The sequence below is a fragment of the Parasteatoda tepidariorum genome, chromosome 2, assembly GCF_982258835.1.
Source record: "Parasteatoda tepidariorum strain Cologne lab strain chromosome 2, Ptep-v5.0, whole genome shotgun sequence".
In the NCBI taxonomy this organism is placed as follows: Eukaryota; Metazoa; Arthropoda; class Arachnida; order Araneae; family Theridiidae; genus Parasteatoda; species Parasteatoda tepidariorum.
Window position 1 is genome coordinate 95,325,213 of NC_141756.1, and position 23,547 is coordinate 95,348,759.

Here is a 23,547-nt window from a genome sequence, read left to right on the forward strand (position 1 = left end):
GATTGCTTAACAGTTGTTTTGGTTCAATTTTAATTTCACAATATTTTATTTTGCAGCTATAAGTTAATCAAAAAACAAAATATTTATAGTTTAACATGCCTTGAATTTTTCCTAACAATAGCAAAACTTTATTGACTTACTTAAGAATGGCTTAATTGTAACAATTAAAACATATTTTAAAAAAAATTGAAATTTATAACAGTCATGTCAAATTTATGATTAATGATGGAGGAAAATTTCTTGTTTTAAATACTACATCGGCGTTAAAAATTTAAATCATAATAATTTTATGCTTTTTTTTACAAAAATTGAATTGCATAAATATGTTGTAGCAATCATCATTACGTTTTAAATCTTTTCCCGTAGAATCTCGTAGAAAATGTTTGCCCAAATTTCCGCATTTGGGTAAACATTTGCACCAAATGCGGAAAATGTCAAATAAGGAAAGACGAAAAAATATCAAAACGTAAACGTAAATTAATATCTATTCAAAATATTTGTGTGATACTCTAATTTAGAGAGCTCTTTTTTGGCGATACAATCTCATGTTGCAATCAGAGAGCAATAAAGACCTTTAACTATTTAAAAACGATTTACGATCACTTTTTCAACGGACTTATAATTATTTATTTTACGGCTCTTCACAACTATCACCCTTCACATTGAAGTTGTCATTATCATTAGCTCTTCATATTAAATCTATCACTATCACTAGTTTCACATTAAAGAAGCGCTATACCACAGTAGAACTTTTTCATCGCAAATTATCTTTCACCTCCATAAGCAATTTAGAATTTAAATAATAGAAAAAGGGAGTTCAGACAAGTCTAGAGTAAGCCGCGAAGCTTCAAGTACTGAAACGAAATTTTTAAAATAAAAGAAAACAATTATGAGGGGAAAACTTAAGATTGCGATTAAGATTAAGAACTACGCAAGGGTAAACTTTTCTAATAATTTGATCGCATTTTGATATCTTGAAAATTTTGTTTTCAGCAATTGAAACTTCATGACTTTTCCAGAACTCCCTTTTTCTATATTTTAAATTACTTATGGAGGTGAGGGACAATTTGCGATGAAAAATACCTCCCGCGGTATAGTGTCCTCTTAAGCTATCAGGGTGAAACCTCCAGGAAGGACCACTTCTATTTACGACCACTTCTGGGAGGCACGGATTTTTTCCATAGACTTTACGTTGAAGAAAACCTTTAATAGAGATCATTAAAACCTTTCCCTGTGACCAGGCAAACATCTGCGCCAAATGCGGAAAAGGTCAGATAAGGAAACACAGAAAAATTTCAAAATGAGAAATTTAACAAAAAAACTATGTAAATTAAAATCTATTCAAAATATTTGGGTGAGACTCTAATTTCGAGAGCTCTTTTTGCCCATACAACCTCAAGTTGCAATCAGAGTGCACTAAGGACCATGATTTGATTTTAGAGTTGAAACTTAAATTAGAAAAAAAAGTTATTTTAGAAGGAAAAAAATAAGCATCTTAAACAAACTTCTTCTCATCTTTTAAAGCTAACTAATTTTTGTGATATAAAACTAAAATAATTACTTAAACAAAAAATATAATTGTTTACTTATTTAAAATAGCTTCATCATTCATAACTGGTAAATTTGTTTTTTCACATAATTATATCAGTTGGTATCATTTTTATAGACGCTAAATTTTATTCCTTGATCCGTCTTTTTATGACGCCAACAGAAGTGACAATTCCGCACCAAAAAAATGACACTGACCAAAAAAAAAAAAAAAAAAAAAAAAAAAAAAAAAAAAAAAAATCCTATTCGAAAAATCATGCACCTTTGAAACCAATTTTGAAGTCAATGGAGGTAACCTGTAAAAGCGACCAACCTCCATCAACAACTATTTTACTGTGGAACGGAGAGTGGTCGCTACTTAGAGGTTTCACTGTCTTTAGATTAAATCTATCACTAGTCCTTCACATTAAACTGTCCTTATTAATTTCACATTAAGTTCTTCACACAAAAATGAATCGTTATCATTAGTAATATAGAAAAAGAAAGAAATAAAAATATGACCACCGAAGCCGACGTCTTCAGGAGGCACTGATCTCGGAAGTCATAAAACAAAACCTTTTCTATTGAGAGAGAGGCAAAAATAAATGCCAAAAGTAACTCTCTCAGTGCCCCGAAGGTTTTGTATAAGTCCAGGAAAAAATACATGAAATACATAAAACCAATTCAGAAAATAAATTCGAACAAAAACTTGCGAAAATAAAAACTCACATTAAACCAAACAAACAGCGATTTCACAAGCAAACTAAATGCAAAAGAAACACTTAAAACAAAAGAAAACAACGCCCTCTATTAAAATGCGCAGATTGAAAAAAAGAGAAGATTACGTAACAAATTAATATGATGCTTAACTAGGGCTGCTCAGTTAAGACTTGAATTACGCCCTGTTAAAAGAAATAAATTCTTCAATCATTTTCTTAATCAAAAAATTAACATTACAAAAGTTAAAAGGAAAATCATTATTACTCAAATTATTCAAATAATTATTCACAGCCTCCTGAAAACTTTCAACATTATTGCAAGTATTTTTAATCCTAACCAATTGTGAATGTGTCAATTTAGAATTAAATATTTTGTATTCTTTTACTATCGTTATCATTAGTTTTACATTAAACCTTTTACATTAATATCATAATGATGATAAGTTTTATTAAGCTAGCTTGCATTGTTATTCATATCGAAAATAAATACTGTTGATTTAACTAACAATATATTTGAATTTTACATTACCACTTCAGTGAAAATTATTTTAAAAAGACTAAGATTAATATCCGTTATGGTTGACTTTTTTCAGTAAAAATCAACAATCCTTCGTAAAATTCAAGTCACAGTTTATCAAAAATTTAAAATTCAATTTTCAGAATAATGAGTGTTTTGTGACGCTAATATTTTCTCCTCTTCCTCCTGTGTTCTTCGCTTCGTTATTCATAATTAGCTTTCATATGAGGCGTGACGTCACATATTTCGGTGCATATATGCGTGACCGGACATCTGCATCATATTCTGTCTCTATTTGATGATCAAAAAACAAATGTTGCGCACAACAAAGATGTGAGAAAACTGCGCAAGTCGATGTTGCGTGACGTAACTCGATACATCTACATCACACTTAAATTTGTTTTGTTTCTTTTAAAGAAAAAAAAAATAAACGTGAAAAATGCGATGCTTTTTGACGGATTAAGGGTACAGGGGACCTTAAAAACCAACTTTCAGAGTTTTTATGCTACATTTATGAAACTCTCGGTATTTACTTATAATATCTTTAAAAAGCTGTATACAAAATTTCATGTAATTTGATTTATAATTTTTAAAGTTATTGAACTTTTAAAATTTTAAAATAGCATAAAATCAAAACACTCCACAAAGCTTAAAATTCACCGCAGAATCATAATTTTTTTTTTATATGACTCGTTTTTTATTTCCAAATAAAAGTTACTTAGTTACCAGTGGCTAATTATATCTCTAGCTCAAAAAAAACGCACTTTTTTTGTATCTCATGAAAATTTCTGGAAAAATTTTAAAAATCTTAAACTTTTTTTACTATAAACAAATTTTGTCAATGTTCTAGGTAACGAAACATAGTAAGTGTTAATCACATACATACATAGTACACATAAAAAAAGTTTCAACCAAAAAAACTAAAAATTGAGAAAAATGGAGCATTTCGAAAACACAAAAATCCGTCAAAATTTCATTTTGAGAAAATAGCAATTTTTAAAATGTATTTAAAATAACACTATTAGTTGTGTATAATACCTAAAAAATGACTAATTAAGCATATATCTGTACTTTTATCTCCATTATTAGGTTGAAATGGATGAAAATTAGGTTGAAATGGATGAAATATGTGCCTATGAAAAGAAATACACAAATGTACTCAGCAAGCATATTTACTTATTCAAAATTTAACGCAAGTAAATTCACTAAAGTAATAACATAAAAAAGTTAGTAAACATGAAATTAATTTATTTTAAAAAATATGAATGATATATCAACCGAAAAATGAAACATTGATTCAAATGTAAAAACTAATTGTGTGCGATATATATAATATAGAAGTGTCAAATACAGAAATTTTTTTTAAAATCCTCCCGCACAATAGGATGGTCCTTCTACTCTTACATAATTTTGATTGTCACTAATTTTCTTGTATTTTTTCACATTTCGTTCATGCTTATATTGCTCACATGACCAACAGTTTCACTTTCACTTGCTTTCTTTGCCCCCCCCCCTTAGTTTTACATTTTCAAAACCAGCCCGCCTCTTTCTATTCATCCTACCTTTCGGTTTTCTCCACTTGGGAGAAATAGAATCCATGATTCAATAAAAACAAATAAAACAACTCAAAAACGTAATAAAAACAATTAAAAACCTAACAAAAACAATTAAAAACCTAACAAAAACAATTTAAGAAGAATAATAGCTTTGAAAAAAGCTGTTTGTTGTAGAAATAACGAAAAAAGAGCAATATCGACAATAAAAATAAACGAATGCATTAAATAATCAATCAATCAGCTAAGTAACTATTTTGCCAATAATATTTACAGAAGAACCCTTCTGAAATGAATAATATAAGGCTCCTTTAGCTTTTAGCTTAAAACGAAACTAAAAAAAATCGGCTGCTTCAAACTACTGACTTCTGTTTTCTGAATGTAAACAAAGGGGCGTGGCCTAATTAAAATCCTCATATCTCAGTAAAAAAGGGTTCGATTTCCAAAATTTTTTTTTTGTTTGAAAGCGTACAACGTCTATTTTCTGAAAAAATAAAAATCTCAAAATCAAAATTTTGGTCACTTTTTTCAAATTTGAAGGTCCCCTGTACCCTTAAGGAAGAAAAAGAAAAATGTCAATGCGTGACATAAATTATTGAAAATATTTTCAATGTCATCTAGGTATATTTGTGATTGTTAAATAAGGAAAAGAAGTTAGAGGTGAAAGCCTTATTTGATTCACGTGTTTTAAATTTATTCTAAAAATAATTGATTTAATGTGATATCGAATAATACAAGTCTACCAAAAATATTACTTTCTTACCATTCACACCCACTTTTTTGACACATTTGACAGATGAAATTTCCTTATGGTGAGATGTATAAGTTTATGATTTCATTAATAAATTATCTCTGATTTAATTATTTATGTGCATTTATAATAATTATTGATTTCATAATTGAATATTATTTATTTTTAACTCATTAAATTTCAATTTTATTTAACTCATAATCTAAATTAATAGTTATGCAGCTCTAAAAGAATTAAAGTTCATAAAAATGAGTTGAAGCGATTTTATTTAACTCATAATCTAAATTAATAGTTAAGCATCTCTAAAAGAAAATTGAGTCATAAAATTACTCATGAAGATAGTTGAAGCGATTTTATTTAACTCATAATCTAAATTAATAGTTAAGCAACTCTAAAAGAAAGTTGAGTCATAAAATTACTCATGAAAGTAAGTTGAAGCGATTTTATTTAATTCATAATCTAAATGAATTGTTACGTAACTCTAAATGAAAGTTGAAGTAACATCAAAGTAAGTTGAAGCGATTTTATTTAACTCATAATCTAAATTAATAGTTACGCAACTCTAAAAGAATTAAAGTTCATAAAAGTAAGTTGAAGCAATTTTTTGAAAAGACTGAAAGGATCAGTTGAAATTCTTAAAAAAGTGCACTGCAGATTAAAATGTTGAAAATGCTATGCTTTTAAGTATTCTATAAATCAAAAGTTCTCAAATTTTTTCGGTAATTGAATCTAAATGAGAGGAAAAAAAATTTGCGGATTTTTATTAGTAACCAAAGAAAAGACTACTGTTTTATTTTAATAATTAATGAGAAGAACGAAATAGTTTTTTGTTTTATCAACAATAGTTTTAAAATTAGATTTATGTCAGCCAATTAAATTCACAGGTCTAGAGAGGCAACTAAATTTGTTCTTGAACTATGCACAAATTGAAAAGAAATGAAAAAAGAAACTAATATAAATGTGGAGAGAATAGTTAGAAGAGAAAAATAATGCATTAGATCTTAATTTTCTTATTTTATTTTGGATTGAAAATTTTGATGAGAAATTTTGATGGATTGTTTTATAAATACATATCCTTTTCATAATTTATTTGTTATATTGTTAGAGAAAAAGTAATAATTTTTTTAAGTTGACTTTTTTTTAATGGCATTTTACTAAAATAATTACAGATAAATTACAAAAATAATTAATAAATAATGGATGATTAATTGATTATAAATATTATTACAGATTTTAACAATCATTACTAAAAAAAATCCTAACTATCGGAACTTGGAGAATCTTTCAGGGAACCATAAGGTTCCAAGGATCGTCATTTGGGAACCATAGCTATAAAGCGTTACATATTTTGAATATGTTGTATTCGAAATCTTCAATGTACGCTAATTTTAACATATATAAAATAAAAATGAGGAAAAAAATTTTTAAAAAAATAAGAAGAAAAAATAGCAAAAAATTTAGAAAAAATTATAATTAAAAAAAAAAAAACTGAATTTAAAAGTTGAATTTAATTAACTGTTGGTCAAAATTTAAAAAAAAATTATTCAAAAAAGGCTAGACTTTTCTTAAAAACTCTTTCTTTATAAACTTTTTTAATTAAAATTAATTTTAAAGTTACATTTAATAAACTGTTGGTTATCAATTCTAACAAAATGCTAAAAAGGGCAAGCTTTCTTTAGAAATCGAATAATAGAAATCGAATTGCAATAACAGACATATTTCCATCATAAAATTCATTCGTATTGTACAAAAAATAAATAAATGAATGAATAAATTTTTAAAAAAAATTAAGACGAAATTGCATACTAAAAATGACACTTTCTTAACTATCAACACATAAGAATAAAAGGAATATATGTTGAAAAAAAAAGTTTTTCTTTTTGATGACGGTTTCTTTAGTGTATAAATTAATTTATTTACAATTATAATAGCTACAGATAAAAAACTAGTTTAATAGTTAATTTTTTTATGGTTCCAGATCGTGGGGATTACTTCAGCCTCAACGAGGAACGTGAATGCGTGAATTGTGGGGCAATATCTACCCCACTGTGGAGAAGGGACGGTACTGGACATTATTTGTGCAATGCTTGTGGACTGTACAGTAAAATGAATGGAATGAACAGACCTCTTATGCGACCGCAAAAGAGACTTCCCGGACCAATGGTGGTAAGTTATCTTTTTCTTTTTTTCTGCCCTCTCCTCCTTTTCTTCAAAGCAAACGAAAAAAGGTTCATCAACCTGCCCCTTTGCAAGGCCCAAGTTTCCTTAAAGATTTTGGAAAATTCTTTTCCGTCGGGATCCTTTTTTTTTTTTTGGAGTTGATAATTTTAAGTAATTTCAAGTCTTCATCAATTTGTTCTTCCACTTATTCGGTAAAAAATTTCATGTCAAAGTTCGGTATAAAGTACCGATACTTTAGTTGCATCACCCATAAAGTTCATTTTACAGTAAAATCCAATTTTAACGTAGAATATTATACCGTAGATTTTACAGTGGTATTTATTTAATTACAGTGATTCAGTGGTTTTATTGTAATAATTTCTGTAAAAATCACGGTATATCAGATTTTTTGTTCCGTAACATGTTCCGGTAAAGATGGATTTTGTGACAAAAGCCCCACGAGTGGCTGTTCTTTTTACCAGAATTTTAGACAGTGTAGTTCTAGATCTTCCTCTAAATCTTGTTTTTTTCCCCATATCTTTTTTCTTTTACTTGGTTTAATATTCTTTTAACACTTATTGCCGAGTCTATTGTTAAGATATATCCCAACCACTGGATTATTTTTATTCTCATAGTTACAATGTCTGGTTCCTTATATAGGTATACCATAAATTTGTTTATTTCGTTCTGATCCTCTTATGTCCATCCATCCCGAATTTCATAAACTTATTACGTAAAATTTTCTCTTTCCATATTCTTACAAGAATTTCTAGAAGGTCATTATGAATAAACATTCTCTTTAATTACCATACTGCTTTAATATTTCTGGTAATGATTACCATGTAACACAAGGATGTTTTTCAAGGTATTTTCGCCAAGGAAAAGAAAAAAAGATCGCATTTTGAATACCTCAAATTCGAATTAATTTTATACAATATATATTACCTTGCTAAAAGGAATTGTCTTAACTTGAATACGGGCAAATAGATTGCGTACTTAAGAAAGAGGAAAACTATTAACAATTTTTACAAAAGTAACCAATCATCAAAATCAAAAAATTACTCTCACTGTTTATATTTTTTCAACCCAAACAATGAAAAATAACTCATGACCGACAGAACTGGGTTTCGTGTCCCAGCGCTTACATCACAATACTTCCTCCATTCTCTTTAACACCTGAGGAGTTTCAATGTTTGGTACTCCTCAATTTGTGTCCTGCACTCTCCCATGCCTATAACCTAACGAAAAGCCTAGCTCCTATGTCTAGTTAAATTTTCTTACGGTTTTAAAACTATGCTAGCTGCAAATGGTTAAAAAAAAAAAAAAAAAAAAAAAAAAAACTATCCCAGTTGTAAACGGTTTCAAAACCGTAAAGGTAACAAGTTTTCTTTACTGTAAATTTTACTGTTAATTGGATAGACAGTCTGCCGCCGATTATTTTACCATAATTTTAGTATGAAAATTTTAAAAGTGTAGAAGTTGCAGGCTGAAGATAGCCAAAACAAAACATAACAGTTATGAAAGCAGAAAATTAATGAAAATAATCTATCGCTCGCTAAAAACTGTTATTTCAAATAATGAGTAAACCTAATGTCATACTGATTATGTATTTAAATAAAATTTTTAAAATAGTTGGTTGCATTTCTTAAAATTACATATAAATTACAGATAAATTTTTGTCTACTTTATATATAATTTATATGCAAAATTTCTTGTTTAATTCGTTTATATTAACGTGCTGTGTATTGCTTCGTGTAAGACAATATGCAGAGTGCTTTCCTGAAAATAGAAAATTTTGATAACCTGATATGAAAATTTACAACATCATGAAATTTAACAAGTTATCTAAATGCTAAAAAAATTAAATGAATGACTGGTATTGAAAAGCATATTTTATTATAACTGTGATGCCACAATTAGCATTACATATTTCCTAACTTTTAAAATATCTTTAATTACTAAAAACTTAAATTTTTTTAATCATTCTTAATCGAATTATATTTAAATTAATTCAATTAGTTAATTTTTACTTAAAGTGATATTTATTCTTTTCTTATCCATCATTGTAACGTCTAACTTTTTATTTCAATACTAATGTAGACTCATTAATCCACTGCCGCGTTTAATTGAAAACAAAATCTATTTATAACTCTTTATTATTAATTTCTTACCACAAATATGTTTCAATTGCATGGTTATAATAATTCTTACAGTCTTGTTGGCGATTCGCGATCGCCAAGGTATTTTTCAAACCTAATATTGATTATGGGGGGTTCGCTTTGTTTTTGGCTTTGTTATTTTTCGATAAATCACCAACTATGGATCTCTTCTCTTGATTCTAATGTCTGTTGGGAACATTACAATTTGGCTTTTTAATTTGGCGTTTGATTAGGCAGGCCACGGGGGAATTGTCTCCCATGGCCTGTCCTTATTAATATTATTATACAAAATTTATACAACTTAAAGTCCTATGGATAAAAATATAATTTTGTGTCTCGAGCTCCACAAATACTACTAAATGAAAGTTTTATTATGATCCAGTTTTCATCTTCAATTGTCAAATTTTATTATCCTGTTTTCATCACAATCTTCAGTTAGTCAATTATATCATGCAACTCCAACCACACCTGATTTTCCTCTCTACAATAACCTAACATTTCTAAACTTTAAATTGTAAAATTTATATTACTCTCCTTATTTAAACTGACAAACACTCTATTCAAAAGAGTTTAAAGATATGCCATTTCTTAATTGTGATGCTAAATATCTAATTTAAGAATTTTTATGATAAGTTAGTATTGACCAAGAGAAGAAAAAAAATATTTTGGAATAACTAATTAGCTAAATACTATCATAAGCGATGTAATGAATTAGGCGAAAAAGCAACTGTATTTGATAAGGAGAGCTATTTTAAATAACAATTATGTTGCCTAGAAGATAAGCATTTAAAGATAAAAAAACACGTAAACACGTACTGACAAATGCCTTTACGGTATTATGGATAATCCCAAATAGTTAGGAGAAAATATTAGTATGTATAAATATTTTATTTTATTAGTTTAAAAAGAAAGAGAATAAAGGAATATTTGAATCTTACATAAGCATTTCTCGTACTCCTTCTCCTCCCGTATAAGCAAAAATAAGCAAATCACAAACAGATAGGAGCGAATTTAATGAATTACGTAATAAAAAAAACTTAAAACTTTTCCACGAGAAACACTTTATGATGCAAAAGCATAACGGGCTTTCCTAATATTATTTAAGAACGTTTTTTTTGTTGTTGATATTTTGAACTCCCCACCCCACTTATCACGAAAAATAAGCAAACCAGAACCCCTCAATAAGCTTGTAAATAAGGTCATAACACCCCTATCACCTTTTGCTCGAATTTATATTTTTACTTAAGTAATCCAATTTTAGGAATTTTAGAATTAAATTCAAATAAAAAATATAGGTTTGCATACAACAAAATTAACGTTTTAAGAGTCTTATAAAAGCATTGCTATGATCTCATCGTCACCCCTTTTGAAAAAAAAAGCAATTCTCAAAACCGCTCCCTCAATACTTTTATTTATGTTAGATAGAAATGTATGTATGAACTATCAAGCCCATTTACTTAATATAAAATTTCTAATTTGCTTGTCAATATCTAACCATTATAATATTTATTAAATGATGTAGCTCAAGTAAGTTAATATAATTATAAATTATCATAAATGACTCAAATTTAATAATTTATTTTTAAAGCAAAAACATTTGATTGAATAAAATTTTTCATTGTAGATAATTGCATTTATTTTAATTCAACATCAACAATTCATTTTAATGCTAGAATGTTTTCAAATTTTTTTTTTCAATAAAGTCTTAGTCGTCTAGCTTAGTAGTCGTCAAAAAAGTCTTAGGGAAAACTAAATAATGATTGTATTAATTTTTCTTTTTCAAAACAAGAGCAATTAATGATATACAAAATTCATCAACCTTATCATACGCTGTTCATTTCACATATTCTTAACTAATGGAAAGCTAAATTATATTCCATTTTTGTAATATCTAATTAAATCTCATTTTTGCAATATCCATTTTCATGCATTCTAAAAGAATGGGAGGCTAAATTAGATTCCAGTTTTGTATCACTACCACATAGTTCCATTAAATCCCATTTTCATAATTTCCACTTTCATAGATTCTCAAACCTATATTAGATCTCTTTTTAATGATATCCCATTAAATCTCATTTTTATAATATCCATTTTCTTACATTCTAAAAGAATGGAAAGCTATATTAGATTCCGTTTTTAAAATATCCCATTAAATCAGATTTTTGTAATATCTATTTTCATATATTCCAAAAAAATGGAATGCTAAATAAGATTCGATTTTTGTACCATTACCATATACCATTAAATCCCAATTTCATAATTTCCATTTTCATACCTTCTCAAAGAACGGTAAGCTATATAAAATTCCATTTAAATAATATCTCATTAAATCCTATTTTTGTAATATTCATTTTCATACATTCTAAAAGAATGAAAAGCTACATTAGATTCCATTTTTATAATATCCAATTAAATCCCATTTTTTAAATATCCATTTTCTACATTCTCAAAGAATGGAAAGCTATATTAGATTCCATTTTTATAACATCCCATTAAATCCCATTTTTGTAATATCCATTTTCATACATTCTAAAAGAATGGAAAGCTACATTAGATTCCATTTTTATAATATCCAATTAAATCACATTTTTGAAATATCCATTTTCTACATTCTCAAAGAATGGAAAGCTATATTAGATTCCATTTTTATAACATTCCATTAAATCCCATTTTTCTAATATCCATTTTCATACATTCTGGAGGAATGGAAAACTATATTAAATTCTATTTTTGTAATATCCCATTAAATCTTTTTTTTTCAACATTCAATTTCATTCATTCTGAAGGAATGGTAAGCTATGTTGAATTCCACTTTTTAAATATTCCATTAAATCCTATTTTTGTAGTATAGATATATTGATGTTTATGTATTCTGAATTCTGAAAGAATGGAAAGCTATATTAGATTCCATTTTTATAATATCCCATTAAATCCCATTTTTGTAATATCCATTTTCATACATTCTGAAGGAATGGAAAACTATATTAAATTCTATTTTTGTAATATCCCATTAAATCTTTTTTTTTTCAACATTCAATTTCATTCATTCTGAAGGAATGGTAAGCTATGTTGAATTTTACTTTTTAAATATCCCATTAAATCCCATTTTTGTAGTATAGATATATTTATGTTTATGTATTCTGAATTCTGAAAGAATAGAAAGCTGTATTAAATTCCATTTTTGTAATAACTCCATTAAATCCCAATTCTTTTTTCTGGATTATCCATTCTAAAATATTGGAAAGCTAAATTAGGTTCCATTTTTGCAATATCCCATTAAAGAGTACATTCAAACTGTTTCAATTATTTTTACACGCCCTCCCCAATTTTTGACTGACGACCTGACATCGGCTCAAACGATAACGCCTTCCAGCAATCTGACAACTCATTTGTTGAGAGAATCAAAATACTCCTAAGGGAGGGGGGAGGGAAAAAAATTCGTAATCACCCCCATAATTCAAAATCCATTTATCCTCGTTGTCTGGCATGACTAGCGGCCTCCACATCAGTTGAGAACGCTTTCGAATCACAAAACATAAATTAAAATGTGTCTCTCTTCTGCGACACACTACTGTCTAGGTAGGTGTGTCACGTGATACCCAAAAACCGGTTTTACTGGACGACTTCTACAAAAGCCACAAAGAAATCTTAATTAATATCACGAAAATTATTATTTTGCGGGGATTTATTTTACCTTTTTTTAAAAGTCTTACTTGTTATTGGTTACGGACGAGGATATTTATAGTTCACAAACATGTTAAACTGCACGTCCTCTCATCAAAAAAAATTTTTTTTGAAGAATTGTTAAATAACTAGTTTATATGCCTGTAAATAATTTCGTTACTTAATGTCTGTTTGAGGTAAATAAACTTATGTAGCGTAATTTAAAACGTTGATTAAATATCACTGTTTCGTGGTTACAAAAACTTAAAACAAAAATAATTATTGCAGATTATATAACTTTGTTTTCTCAATCATGAATTAATTTATGCCAAAAATACGTGACATTTACGATTGCTGTTAAAAATGTGATTGATATTTATGTTTTTCCTAGCTTGTTAAAACACGGCAAATAAAAAGTTTATTGCTGGAATAAATAATATAATTATGAGGTGTAAAATTATATAAAGGAGTTTATATTAAACAAATATACTAAATTGAATTGTTATTCATTTAAAATTGTTGAATTCCTTCGAATGAAAAGTATAAACAAAGAAAAAAATTTCTTAAATTGAGGTATATACGATAATGAACAAAATATTTTACATGATACATAATATTTACAAAATGAAGTAATTCGTTCAGTAATCGTTCTTACATTCTCAATTTTTAATCAGTAATTTTGAGTCATGAGGAAAAAGAAATTTTGTATCTATTATCGACGAATTTTATCAAATGTACATAAATTTTTCCAACACAGTTTTAACTGCTGAGGAAAATAAAAATTATTTAAAATAAAGCATTGCTGATTTCTTTAGCAGACTCTGTTGTTGCTTGTTTGCATATCTGTTCAAATGAAAACATAAACGCTATATTCAATAAAAAAAGGGTGCGATTTAGAAATCACCAATAATAAAAAACAAAATAAAAACCAATTATGGACCCCTTAATTATAACATTCATTTCTTCATAACGTAAAGCTAGGAAAGTTTAGTTTCCTAGATTTACTTTTCTTTATGAGAAAACCAGTGAAAAACCTATTCATTAATCGGGAAAATTACATAAATAATATCATTGGAGCTAACTTTAATAGGAGTAATAAAATAAAAATATTATTAACAATAACATTGGGATTCATTGCTGATTAAATCTACATTTCTCTGTTTTAAAAACCTCTAAGACTAACGATTACACTCTTTAAAGTGTGTTTGCTCACTAGGTTCGATATTAACTTTAACTAAGGCACAATTTTTTTCAAGATCAAATTCGGATAGGTATTACATAACAGATTTTACAGTGTGGGAAACTAAAAGTTTGATTTAAAAACTTATGTCAAGTTTTTTTTAAAAAGATTAATTCAAAAAGTCCCTTAATTTTATAAAATATATAGAATTACAATTCATTTTTAAATATTTAAACTGAAAATTCTAAATGAATTTTATTTCATTTTCATGATTTTATTTTTTATTTTCAGTAAAAATTTCAAATTTAAGGATTGTTCGATCAATTATTTATATTTAGTTTATACATTTCTTTTCCATGTTTTTGTTAACAGGGTTTAAATTTTAACACATGATTTTGCTACTTTATTAGAGGCAAAATTCACAAAACAGATTTTTTTTTTTTTTTTAATGCAATTCTTTTAGTTAAGTCAATTTTTTTTCTCCCTTTTATTTCAATTTTTTGTTCTTTTTTTTTCTTCCTGAATGTCAATAAACTTAAACATTCATTTCAGATCACTCAAGAAATTTCGCCAAATCCCTACAAAATATTCTATTAAAAATTTAGTATCAAATTTCAAAATCGTTTTTAACGATATACACTTTGTGTTTCATCTATTAAATCGAGAAAAATTATAAAAATCTGTCTGATTTTCTGTCAGCAAATATAAGTAATGAAAAAACTTGACCCAAACTAATTCTTTTAAAGCTAGGGGCTCACTCAAATGTTTCGTAAGTATATTCGAGATTTGGGTCTATAGTCCATTCCACCCTAAGTTGGCACTGGAGAGAAAGGTAGGTAGACCGGATTACATGGAAACTGGGTTACTCTTTAAGTCAGTACGGGGATGAGGTAGCAACAAAGGGAGAGAAAGTGGCCAGTATTGGCGTTTAAGAAAGCAAAACGCCGATTTTTTTTTTAAAACCAAGAATCGTACTAAAATTTTGTACAGAATACGGAAAAGAGCACGATTTTTTAGAGCATTTCTCATAATTATTATTTTAAGATACTAGTTGTAAGCTGATTTCTTAATTAGTATTTAAAAAGCAGATTTTCTTATTATGATTTTTTAACTAAACGAAACTAATTTTAAACAGAAAAAAATATATTTATTTAAAAATATTCTTTTTTGCTGAAATCTAAGTAAAAAAAAAAAAAAAAAAAAGAAATGCATAGATGCGCAAAAATACTTTGTTTTAAATATTTATTTTTATATTCTTATTCTTATTTTTTGTAGATTAATGTACATTAATTTATCCTACATTGGTGATTTGTTGGGGAAGGAAAAGTCAGCATAGGCTGGAAATTATTGATCATGGGAAAGATCATACTTATGTTTTATAATACTTACTGTTTTTTTCCTTATTATAATTTTTTAATCAAACGAAACTAATTTTAAACAAAAAAAAAATATATTTAAAAAGATTCTTTTTTGCTGAAATCTAAGTAAAAAAAAACAAAATGCATAGATGCGCATAAATACTTTGTTTTAAATATTTAATTTTATATGCTTATTTTTTGTAGATTAATGTACATTAATTTATCCCTCATTGGTGTTTTGTTGGGGAAGAAAAAGTCAACATAGGCAGGAAATCATTGATCATGAAAAATGTATGTTTTTTTAATATTTACTGTTCTTTTTTTTTTTTATAAATAAAAAATTAAAAAAATCTTTTCAAAAAGTTTTTTTTTACTATAAATTTTTTTTCTTCTGAAATATATTTGCTTCTAAGAGACAAAAGAACTTACCTGAAAAAAATAATTAGTATTATCCATATGGGGGGGCGTACTGTTTGTTCGCCCCCCCCCCTCCATGTTTTCAGCTGCCATATCCCACCCTCTTAGACTCAACAGGAACTCTTTGAATAACATAATAACCACCTATCCTGGTGGTTATCATGTTATTCATTTAATATTTTAACAGTTGACAGTTCCTTTTGAAAACTCTTTGTGGGGTCGCCCCTGAATTGAACTCAATCCACAATTTCTCATCAGGCGAAATTCTACTTGGATGGGTAGGCGCATTTGTTCAAAAGAAAATACATATTTTGAAATATCAGAACTTTCCTTTACTTTTCAGGACCTTTGCAGGTGAAAGGAGGCTTACGAGAAAAATCCGTATAATTTGTTATTTAAGTACAGTAGAATTAGTTAGCCTCGAAATATTTTGTCAGATACTGAAATATCTTAATATTTTCTACATAAGGGAAAGATTTTCTCAGCTTTTTGGGCTTTGTATTTCAAAAATAATTATTAAAATATTGATTGGTTTAAATTAATCTTTCGATGTTTAAAAAAAAATTAATGATTCAAATTTTGCGTCTTTTTTGAAATTATTTCAATTCCTATACTTTTTATTAGTTTATAAGTAACGGATTAACACTTCTATTATGGAAATTGTATTTCAGATAATATTTAAAAGTCCCTTTAATTGAACAAACTAAAAATCTTAAATTTTTACATTATTTAAGTTCCTATAAAAAGCGAATTGTACTTCAGAACTAAACATGGCGCAAAAGACGCAAAATTTGAATCTTTACAGAGATCGATCAAAGCGAAAACAATTTTTGCTTTTGTCGTAAAAAAATAATAATAAAATCACATTATGAATTAGCTACACAGCAAATATGCTCAACTGTCATCAGTTTAATAATATTCACCTGTCTATTGGGGTGTTGTTGTTGTTTTTTTTTTTCTTTTCATTTATTCTGAGGGGAAAAATTTTTTCATTAAATATTGTACAGATGAGGTTAATATTTAGAAAATTAAATAATCAAAAAAAAAAAAAAAACGAAATAAGAACTGCACAAGAGATAGGACAAAGCCAAGGCGAATGGAAAAGCTGACTGACCAGTGTAGAAACATAGCCAATGAGCCAATTCCTTGTCCTTGAAAACTAATTCAGCGCCAAACTAAAACACCTCCTTCTTCTTTGTACATTCGCTTTACTGAGAAAGTATTTATAAGTTAAATACATTTAAACATGAAAAACTTCTAATGAATGTTTCAAGATATACTTTTCTTACTACGCAACATTTATTTATATTTCTACGCGCATTTAAACTGCAATTAATTCCAAAATAGCGAAGAACTACTTTTTAAAGGCGGAGTATTACATTTCCTACCTTTCTCTCCAGTGCCAACTTAAGGTGGAATGGACTATACCTGATTCCTTTGTCAGTAAATAAATAAATAAATGAAACATAATTATTTTCTAAGCTTTTCTCCTTCTCTATTTTTTAATTTCATACCTAACAGTTGTATACCTTAAGTATTATTCCTCATACACAGCCTTCCCTTTTTTGACAGAATAAATATATCACAAAACCTTTTTTTCTTGAATGATATTTGAATACCTTCACAAACACTTACTCTTTCTATAAGATGCAAAAAGCTACTAAAGTTGAAGGGGAAAAAAGGTAAATTTTGTTTTGAACTCCATCAACTACTACCCAATCGAATAAAACAAAGAAATATTATTAAAACTTTTGAAAATTTCCATTTAGTAAATATGTTACATTATTTATTTATTCATTTTATTATTGTTTATTTATTTATTAAAAAAATTAAGGTGGACTTTCAGATTTAATAAGTTTCTCATTGAACATGATAATGTTGTTTTTTCTCATCAGTTTTATGTAAGAAACTATAGTGACTGTCTAAATTTTTTATTTTTTCAATTTTCGTAATTTATTATTTGTATTCTGACTATAAATTATATGGCTATTATTTCAATTAATTTAATTACTTATCTCATTTACCCCTTTCTTATAATGCATACTAATAGTAGTGTTGTTAGAGGTTTTATCATTTACTCTCATGAGTTTAAACGTTATTTATAATTACAAAATACACAAATTAATAATGATGCAATGATGCAGAAAAAAAGAATGGACTGGTTTTTCTATTCTGGATTTTTCCAATGGACTGAAGTTCCATTGTTGCATGAAGTAAAGCTCTTTAGTGAATTACGCTGTTTTTAAAAATATCAGAAATTTTTAAAATTTATTCTTGGCTGTTTGGTTGCGTTTGACATGAGGAAATGCCACAGTTTTGTGAAATGAATAAGCAGCAAATATTTCAACGCTGCTTGGCTTGAGATAATAAATAAATAGGGGAGAATGGGATAAGACCCCCATAGGGAAGAATGGGATTGGGTTTAGACAGGGCATCTTAATTATGTCAAGATTAGTGATTTGTTCTCGTGGACCAACTCTGAATTGTACTATATTATTATACCATATTACTATAACTATATATTACAATTACTATATATTACTGTATTACTATAATATTCTACTATATAAATATTTATGAATATATTATATAGGCGTTTGTCGTTGATTAATTCACAGCATCTGTGTCGATAAGTTTGTTTTACAATGGGAACACTATAATGTTCATTTGCTAATAACTTTTCTTATTCATTGGCCATTACAGTTATAAAAATTATTCTTTGTCTAGTTTATTAAAGGTTTACTAAAGATTCATATCCTAACAAACAATAAAGATTTAAATAAATAAATCACTAGAGTCTTAAGCGTTAAGATATAACTTGATTAAAGAATGCTATTGGCTTTAAAAATACACAGTTGAAAATGAAAGTCGATACGTTAAAGCGCTCAAAAATAGGCACCCATTATCAAAACTTGCCAGGCGTGAATGCGAAGGGAAAAAAAACGATTTGAAATAACTTTTGTTTCGTAAACTAAAAAGAGTTTGTAATTCAAACATACATGTAGGAGAGAGAATATTAAGACGAATTCGAACTAAGCTTTACAGAGCAGGAGCGGATAGAGATTATACATAATAAACTTATTAAATATAGCTTACAGAGACTTGAAAATTAAAGTATAAGTACCTTTATTACACAATTCAAAAACATACTTACATATTTTTAACGAATTTCAACGCTATTGGCATTTAAGAAGTTTAATGGCCTAACGGCTAATGTAACTGGCATTTGACAAATAAATAAATAATTTTTAATGGCAAACTTCGGATTCTATAGATGAAAACTAGCATTAAAGACAGCCTCAAACTCTCGCCAAATTTTTATCGATTGTAAACAATTATAGACGAAAGCAAAACGTGCCAACATTGGAGTTTTTGGAAGCTAAAATTATTTAACGTAGGTTGTAAAAGCAAATGATCGTGGAGTAAACTTATTGCATTTTCGGTGTTTAGAGCTTTACACCCTTTAAGTTATATATGAAAGCTCGATTTGGCGTTAATTTGAAGGAAAAAAACGTGTTCCTTCCCACAACTTTTAAGGTTGTCAACATCAAAATCAGAGAGATATTACTCAGCAGTTTTTAAAGTGTAATTAAAAAAATTTTATCAATGGAGATATTAGAATCAAACGAAAAGTCTACCGGAATTAAAAGTTAATTTAATAATTAAGTTGATTTACCAATAAGATGAAAGATAAAATATTTATCTACTAATTTCTTTTCTTTTGCACTATATTTTAAAATAATAAAAATTAAATTATTATCTGATAATAATAAAATGGCGAAATTGCCTAGATTTTCTGCAACAAGATGTGCTGAAACAAATTTGAAATTTTGGAGGACAACTTTTGATTGGTTTACAACAGTTTGATACCTAAAAAAAATGACAAAAAGAAAAGGGAAAATAAACTATGTTAGGTAACAATTTAAAAGATTTTAAGAAATACTTTTGTCGTTTGCTATAGTTATGTTTTATCTTAAAGACAAGAACTTCCACGCAAAGATGCTGAATTTAGTTCATTATTTTCGTATAAGTTTGAATTCAAATATTTAATCATCAGAAGAATTTAACTAACAACAACACTGTAAAAATTGATTTGTAATAACTCTTAGAATATGATGTGGAAGAACCGAAGTAAATTGTGTAAAGGAACACTTTATTTCGGGTCAACACCAAATTGAGAGTCCATACACGATTTAGAAAGTGTAATTTATATCTAAACACTTAAAATTGAATAATCTTACACATCTTACCCCAATGCTGGCGCACTTCGAATTTCAAAAATTCAAGAAACGCCAAGTAGAATACAGCGAGTAGTTTGTATACAATCCAGAATGAGCTGGCGAGAATTTGTTGGCAGTTTCAACGCCATTATTCATCAATCGAAACAAAAATTCGCCATTGAATTTGAATGTATATTATTAGTTGTGTATTAAGCATAATTATATTTTGAATTTTAAATTTTTTCGAACTGTTTTAACAGATTTTGTATAATTTTTAGCCAGTTCCGTTCTGTTAAGCTTAGTTTGAGTTGGTCTTTGATTTATAGACTAAACACTAGATCCAAGTACATCGTTTCACAATACCACTTTGTACACCAAAAGTAGTTGCCATCATTTTTGGTGTTAAGATACACAAAAATTTCGCAGTACATCTTTACATCAATAGAAATGAGTAATAAATTATATTTATGATATTGCAAATACTAGATTAGTTTTTAAATGCAAGTGCACTTTTAAAAACAGTTGCATGGTATCAAATAAATATGGAAAAAAAATATATGTACATAAAACTATTCGAATTACAATTATTTTATTATTTGATAGTTTTATGTATTAGTTCTATAATGTTGAATTATAATCTTTATACGAATAGCTGGAAAAAAAAAATTTTATACTGCAAAAATTTTTCCAATCTCTTTGTTTTGGCCTTTTACTAAAAATTTCAATTAAATCTCATTGTTTAACGTTCATATTAAACTATTCAATCTAACTATGTGCTTTATCCTCAGATACAAATTTTCACTTCAAACAATCTATTTTACCCTCATACAAAAATTCTCAATTAAACTTTTTTATCATATTAAAATTTTCACTTCATTCTCTGTGTCTTACTTGATAAAAAAAAAAATTCCATTTAAAAACAAAACCATTTCGCAGAAAGTGAAAGATCTCTTTTCGTTCTTTCGTAGGCTGCCAACAGGCGTGCCGGCCAAATCTGCACGAATTGCGGCACTACAAATACAACACTGTGGCGAAGAAACAACCACGGAGAACCAGTGTGCAATGCCTGTGGACTATACTATAAATTACATGGGGTAAGTGCATATTTGTGTATTATACATATTTTGTAAAAGTACTAAAAATAATGTTTTAAACACGATAGATATAATTTACATTTAAGGCATATTTTTTTAATTAAATAACTTTTATATGATTTATGTAAATCAGGAATTTTTTTTAACTTAAATAAAAATGAATACGTGTCTTCATGCTTATAAACAAAGGACAAAATTCGAAAATTTTGTTAATAACCATTAACCACTTAAAAGTTTATACATTGGCTAATTTTTTTAAAGTGTGTCGCCAATTTTTTAAAAATTAAAAATTTTTAACAATGAAAAAATATATTTTTTATCAATTAAGAAATTTTTTTAAGCTCTTTCCCAAGCATGGTAAAATAAAGCAGATTTCAAAATATTATAAAATATCCAAACAAAAATTTCATGTTTTCTAAAAAAAATTAATAGCTTAGATACATTTTCAACGAAAAATGTGGTTATCGATAAGCAACTATTAAATTCACCTTATATGAATGTAGCATGTTACAATGCAAGGTTAGGGATTATAATTTTATTTGCAAGAAAACTAGTAAATAAATATAGTGCGTGGAAACTTCGTAGTGTGGAAATGAAAATAGGAAGGGGTAGAAATTGATTTTTAGTGAAATCATATTGTTTCTGACAAACTTAATTAACATTGCTTACAATTCACAATTGATCGCATCTTTTAATTATCATTTATTTTCGTGTGGAGAAATATCCAAATCTATAACATTTACAATGGGATTATGATAACTAAAGTAAGATACGAAATGTTTGAGTTCTATTTTTTCAATATTTCTTGCAAAAACTGCATCAATGGTAGTTCCCCCTTTGGTTGTTGGATCATTCCTACTATTTATCATTTCCAATCCAAATTTGTCTTTAAGAACGGTTAATAATGTTTCAGCTTCAGGTAACGAGAAATTCACATTAAAATCTCCTGCAAGGATCACAGGCCGCTCGTTGCCATGGTAGCGTTAAACGTTTAACGCAACCTTGTTGGAAGTCGCATTAGAAGTTTCACTTCAAAAACGAAGTAATAATAAAAATAAAATGCTCATTACTATTAAAAGTTTGTAATAATTTTAAAAAATTTCAACAAAGACTGAGGCGTAGTAGAAATATTAAAATAATATTAATAATAATACAAAGAGAAATTAAGTTAAATTATTGATAATAATTTGACGCTTTATCTTTTAAAGATATTCTAAATATAAATTGTAAGATTACGCTTTAAAGACGTCAAACAATTCTTTAAACGAAAACAGTGTCCGTATAACTTCGCAGAATATCGCTCTGTATCATTTTTGACTAACATTCCTTGTTTGTTGATGAATGTGGAGAAAAAAAACAGCTTGTTACATCTTTCGCGTCTTCTTAAATCTCAAACGCCACTCAATTACCGACAGAATCAATCAGCATCAATCAGATACTAAGCGTATCAGCAAAGTTTTATGCCATTGCACTTTGTTCAGTGTATCAGTTACTCTTTTAACAGCTTTTTGCACCCATTTTGGAAAGTTTGATTATTCTTAGATAAAAGCCGTCCCTAATTATCATTTATTTCGGCTAATTTCAAATGTTAATTTTGTTTACGATTATTATCTTTTTTCAACATCTAAACTTGAACTTAGGATACAATGCCATTGGAAATACGTGAGAATTGTATAGGTTAGTAATCAGATAAAGTGCCCATATTTGATTAAAAGGGTTTATTGTTGTATAGTGACAAACCACTTTTTCGATGTTTTCATGTATCATACATAAACAAATATAAAATGGACTAAACTTCCTCAGTTGCAACAAGTTTTGAGCGAAGTACATAATATATATATATATATATATATATATATATATATATATATATATATATATATATATATATATATATATATATATATATAATATCTAGGTTTGACACAATATATTGATATAGTTTTGTAAACGTGTAATGGTAATTAAAATGAGATACTATTAGGTATAAATTATTTTTTGGCAATTCTTTATTTAAACTTCATAAGTAATTTCAATGGACTATTATTTATACGTATTTATGAAGTTTTTAAAGTTTGAACTCGGATTAAGTCAACATTTATGTCTTGCTTATTAACATGAGAAAAACAACAGGAGGCTGACAAACTTACCCTCTTTCATTTTTTTAAATTTTAATCAGATAATTACATATCAGTTATCAGTGTAAAATATGATTTAAATACATGCTTT

At 27.4% G+C, this 23,547-nt stretch overlaps 1 protein-coding gene across 1 annotated transcript in view; it reads left to right on the plus strand.

Moving 5' to 3' along the window:
* LOC107439679 (uncharacterized) overlaps nt 1-23,547 on the plus strand; it is a 77,499-nt gene that overhangs the window by 46,721 nt on the left and 7,231 nt on the right. Inside the window, exons 3-4 of the mRNA XM_043052163.3 lie at nt 7,046-7,233; nt 21,193-21,318. Of these exons, the coding sequence (XP_042908097.2) occupies nt 7,046-7,233; nt 21,193-21,318 (314 nt within the window). The remainder of the gene's footprint in view (nt 1-7,045; nt 7,234-21,192; nt 21,319-23,547) is intronic.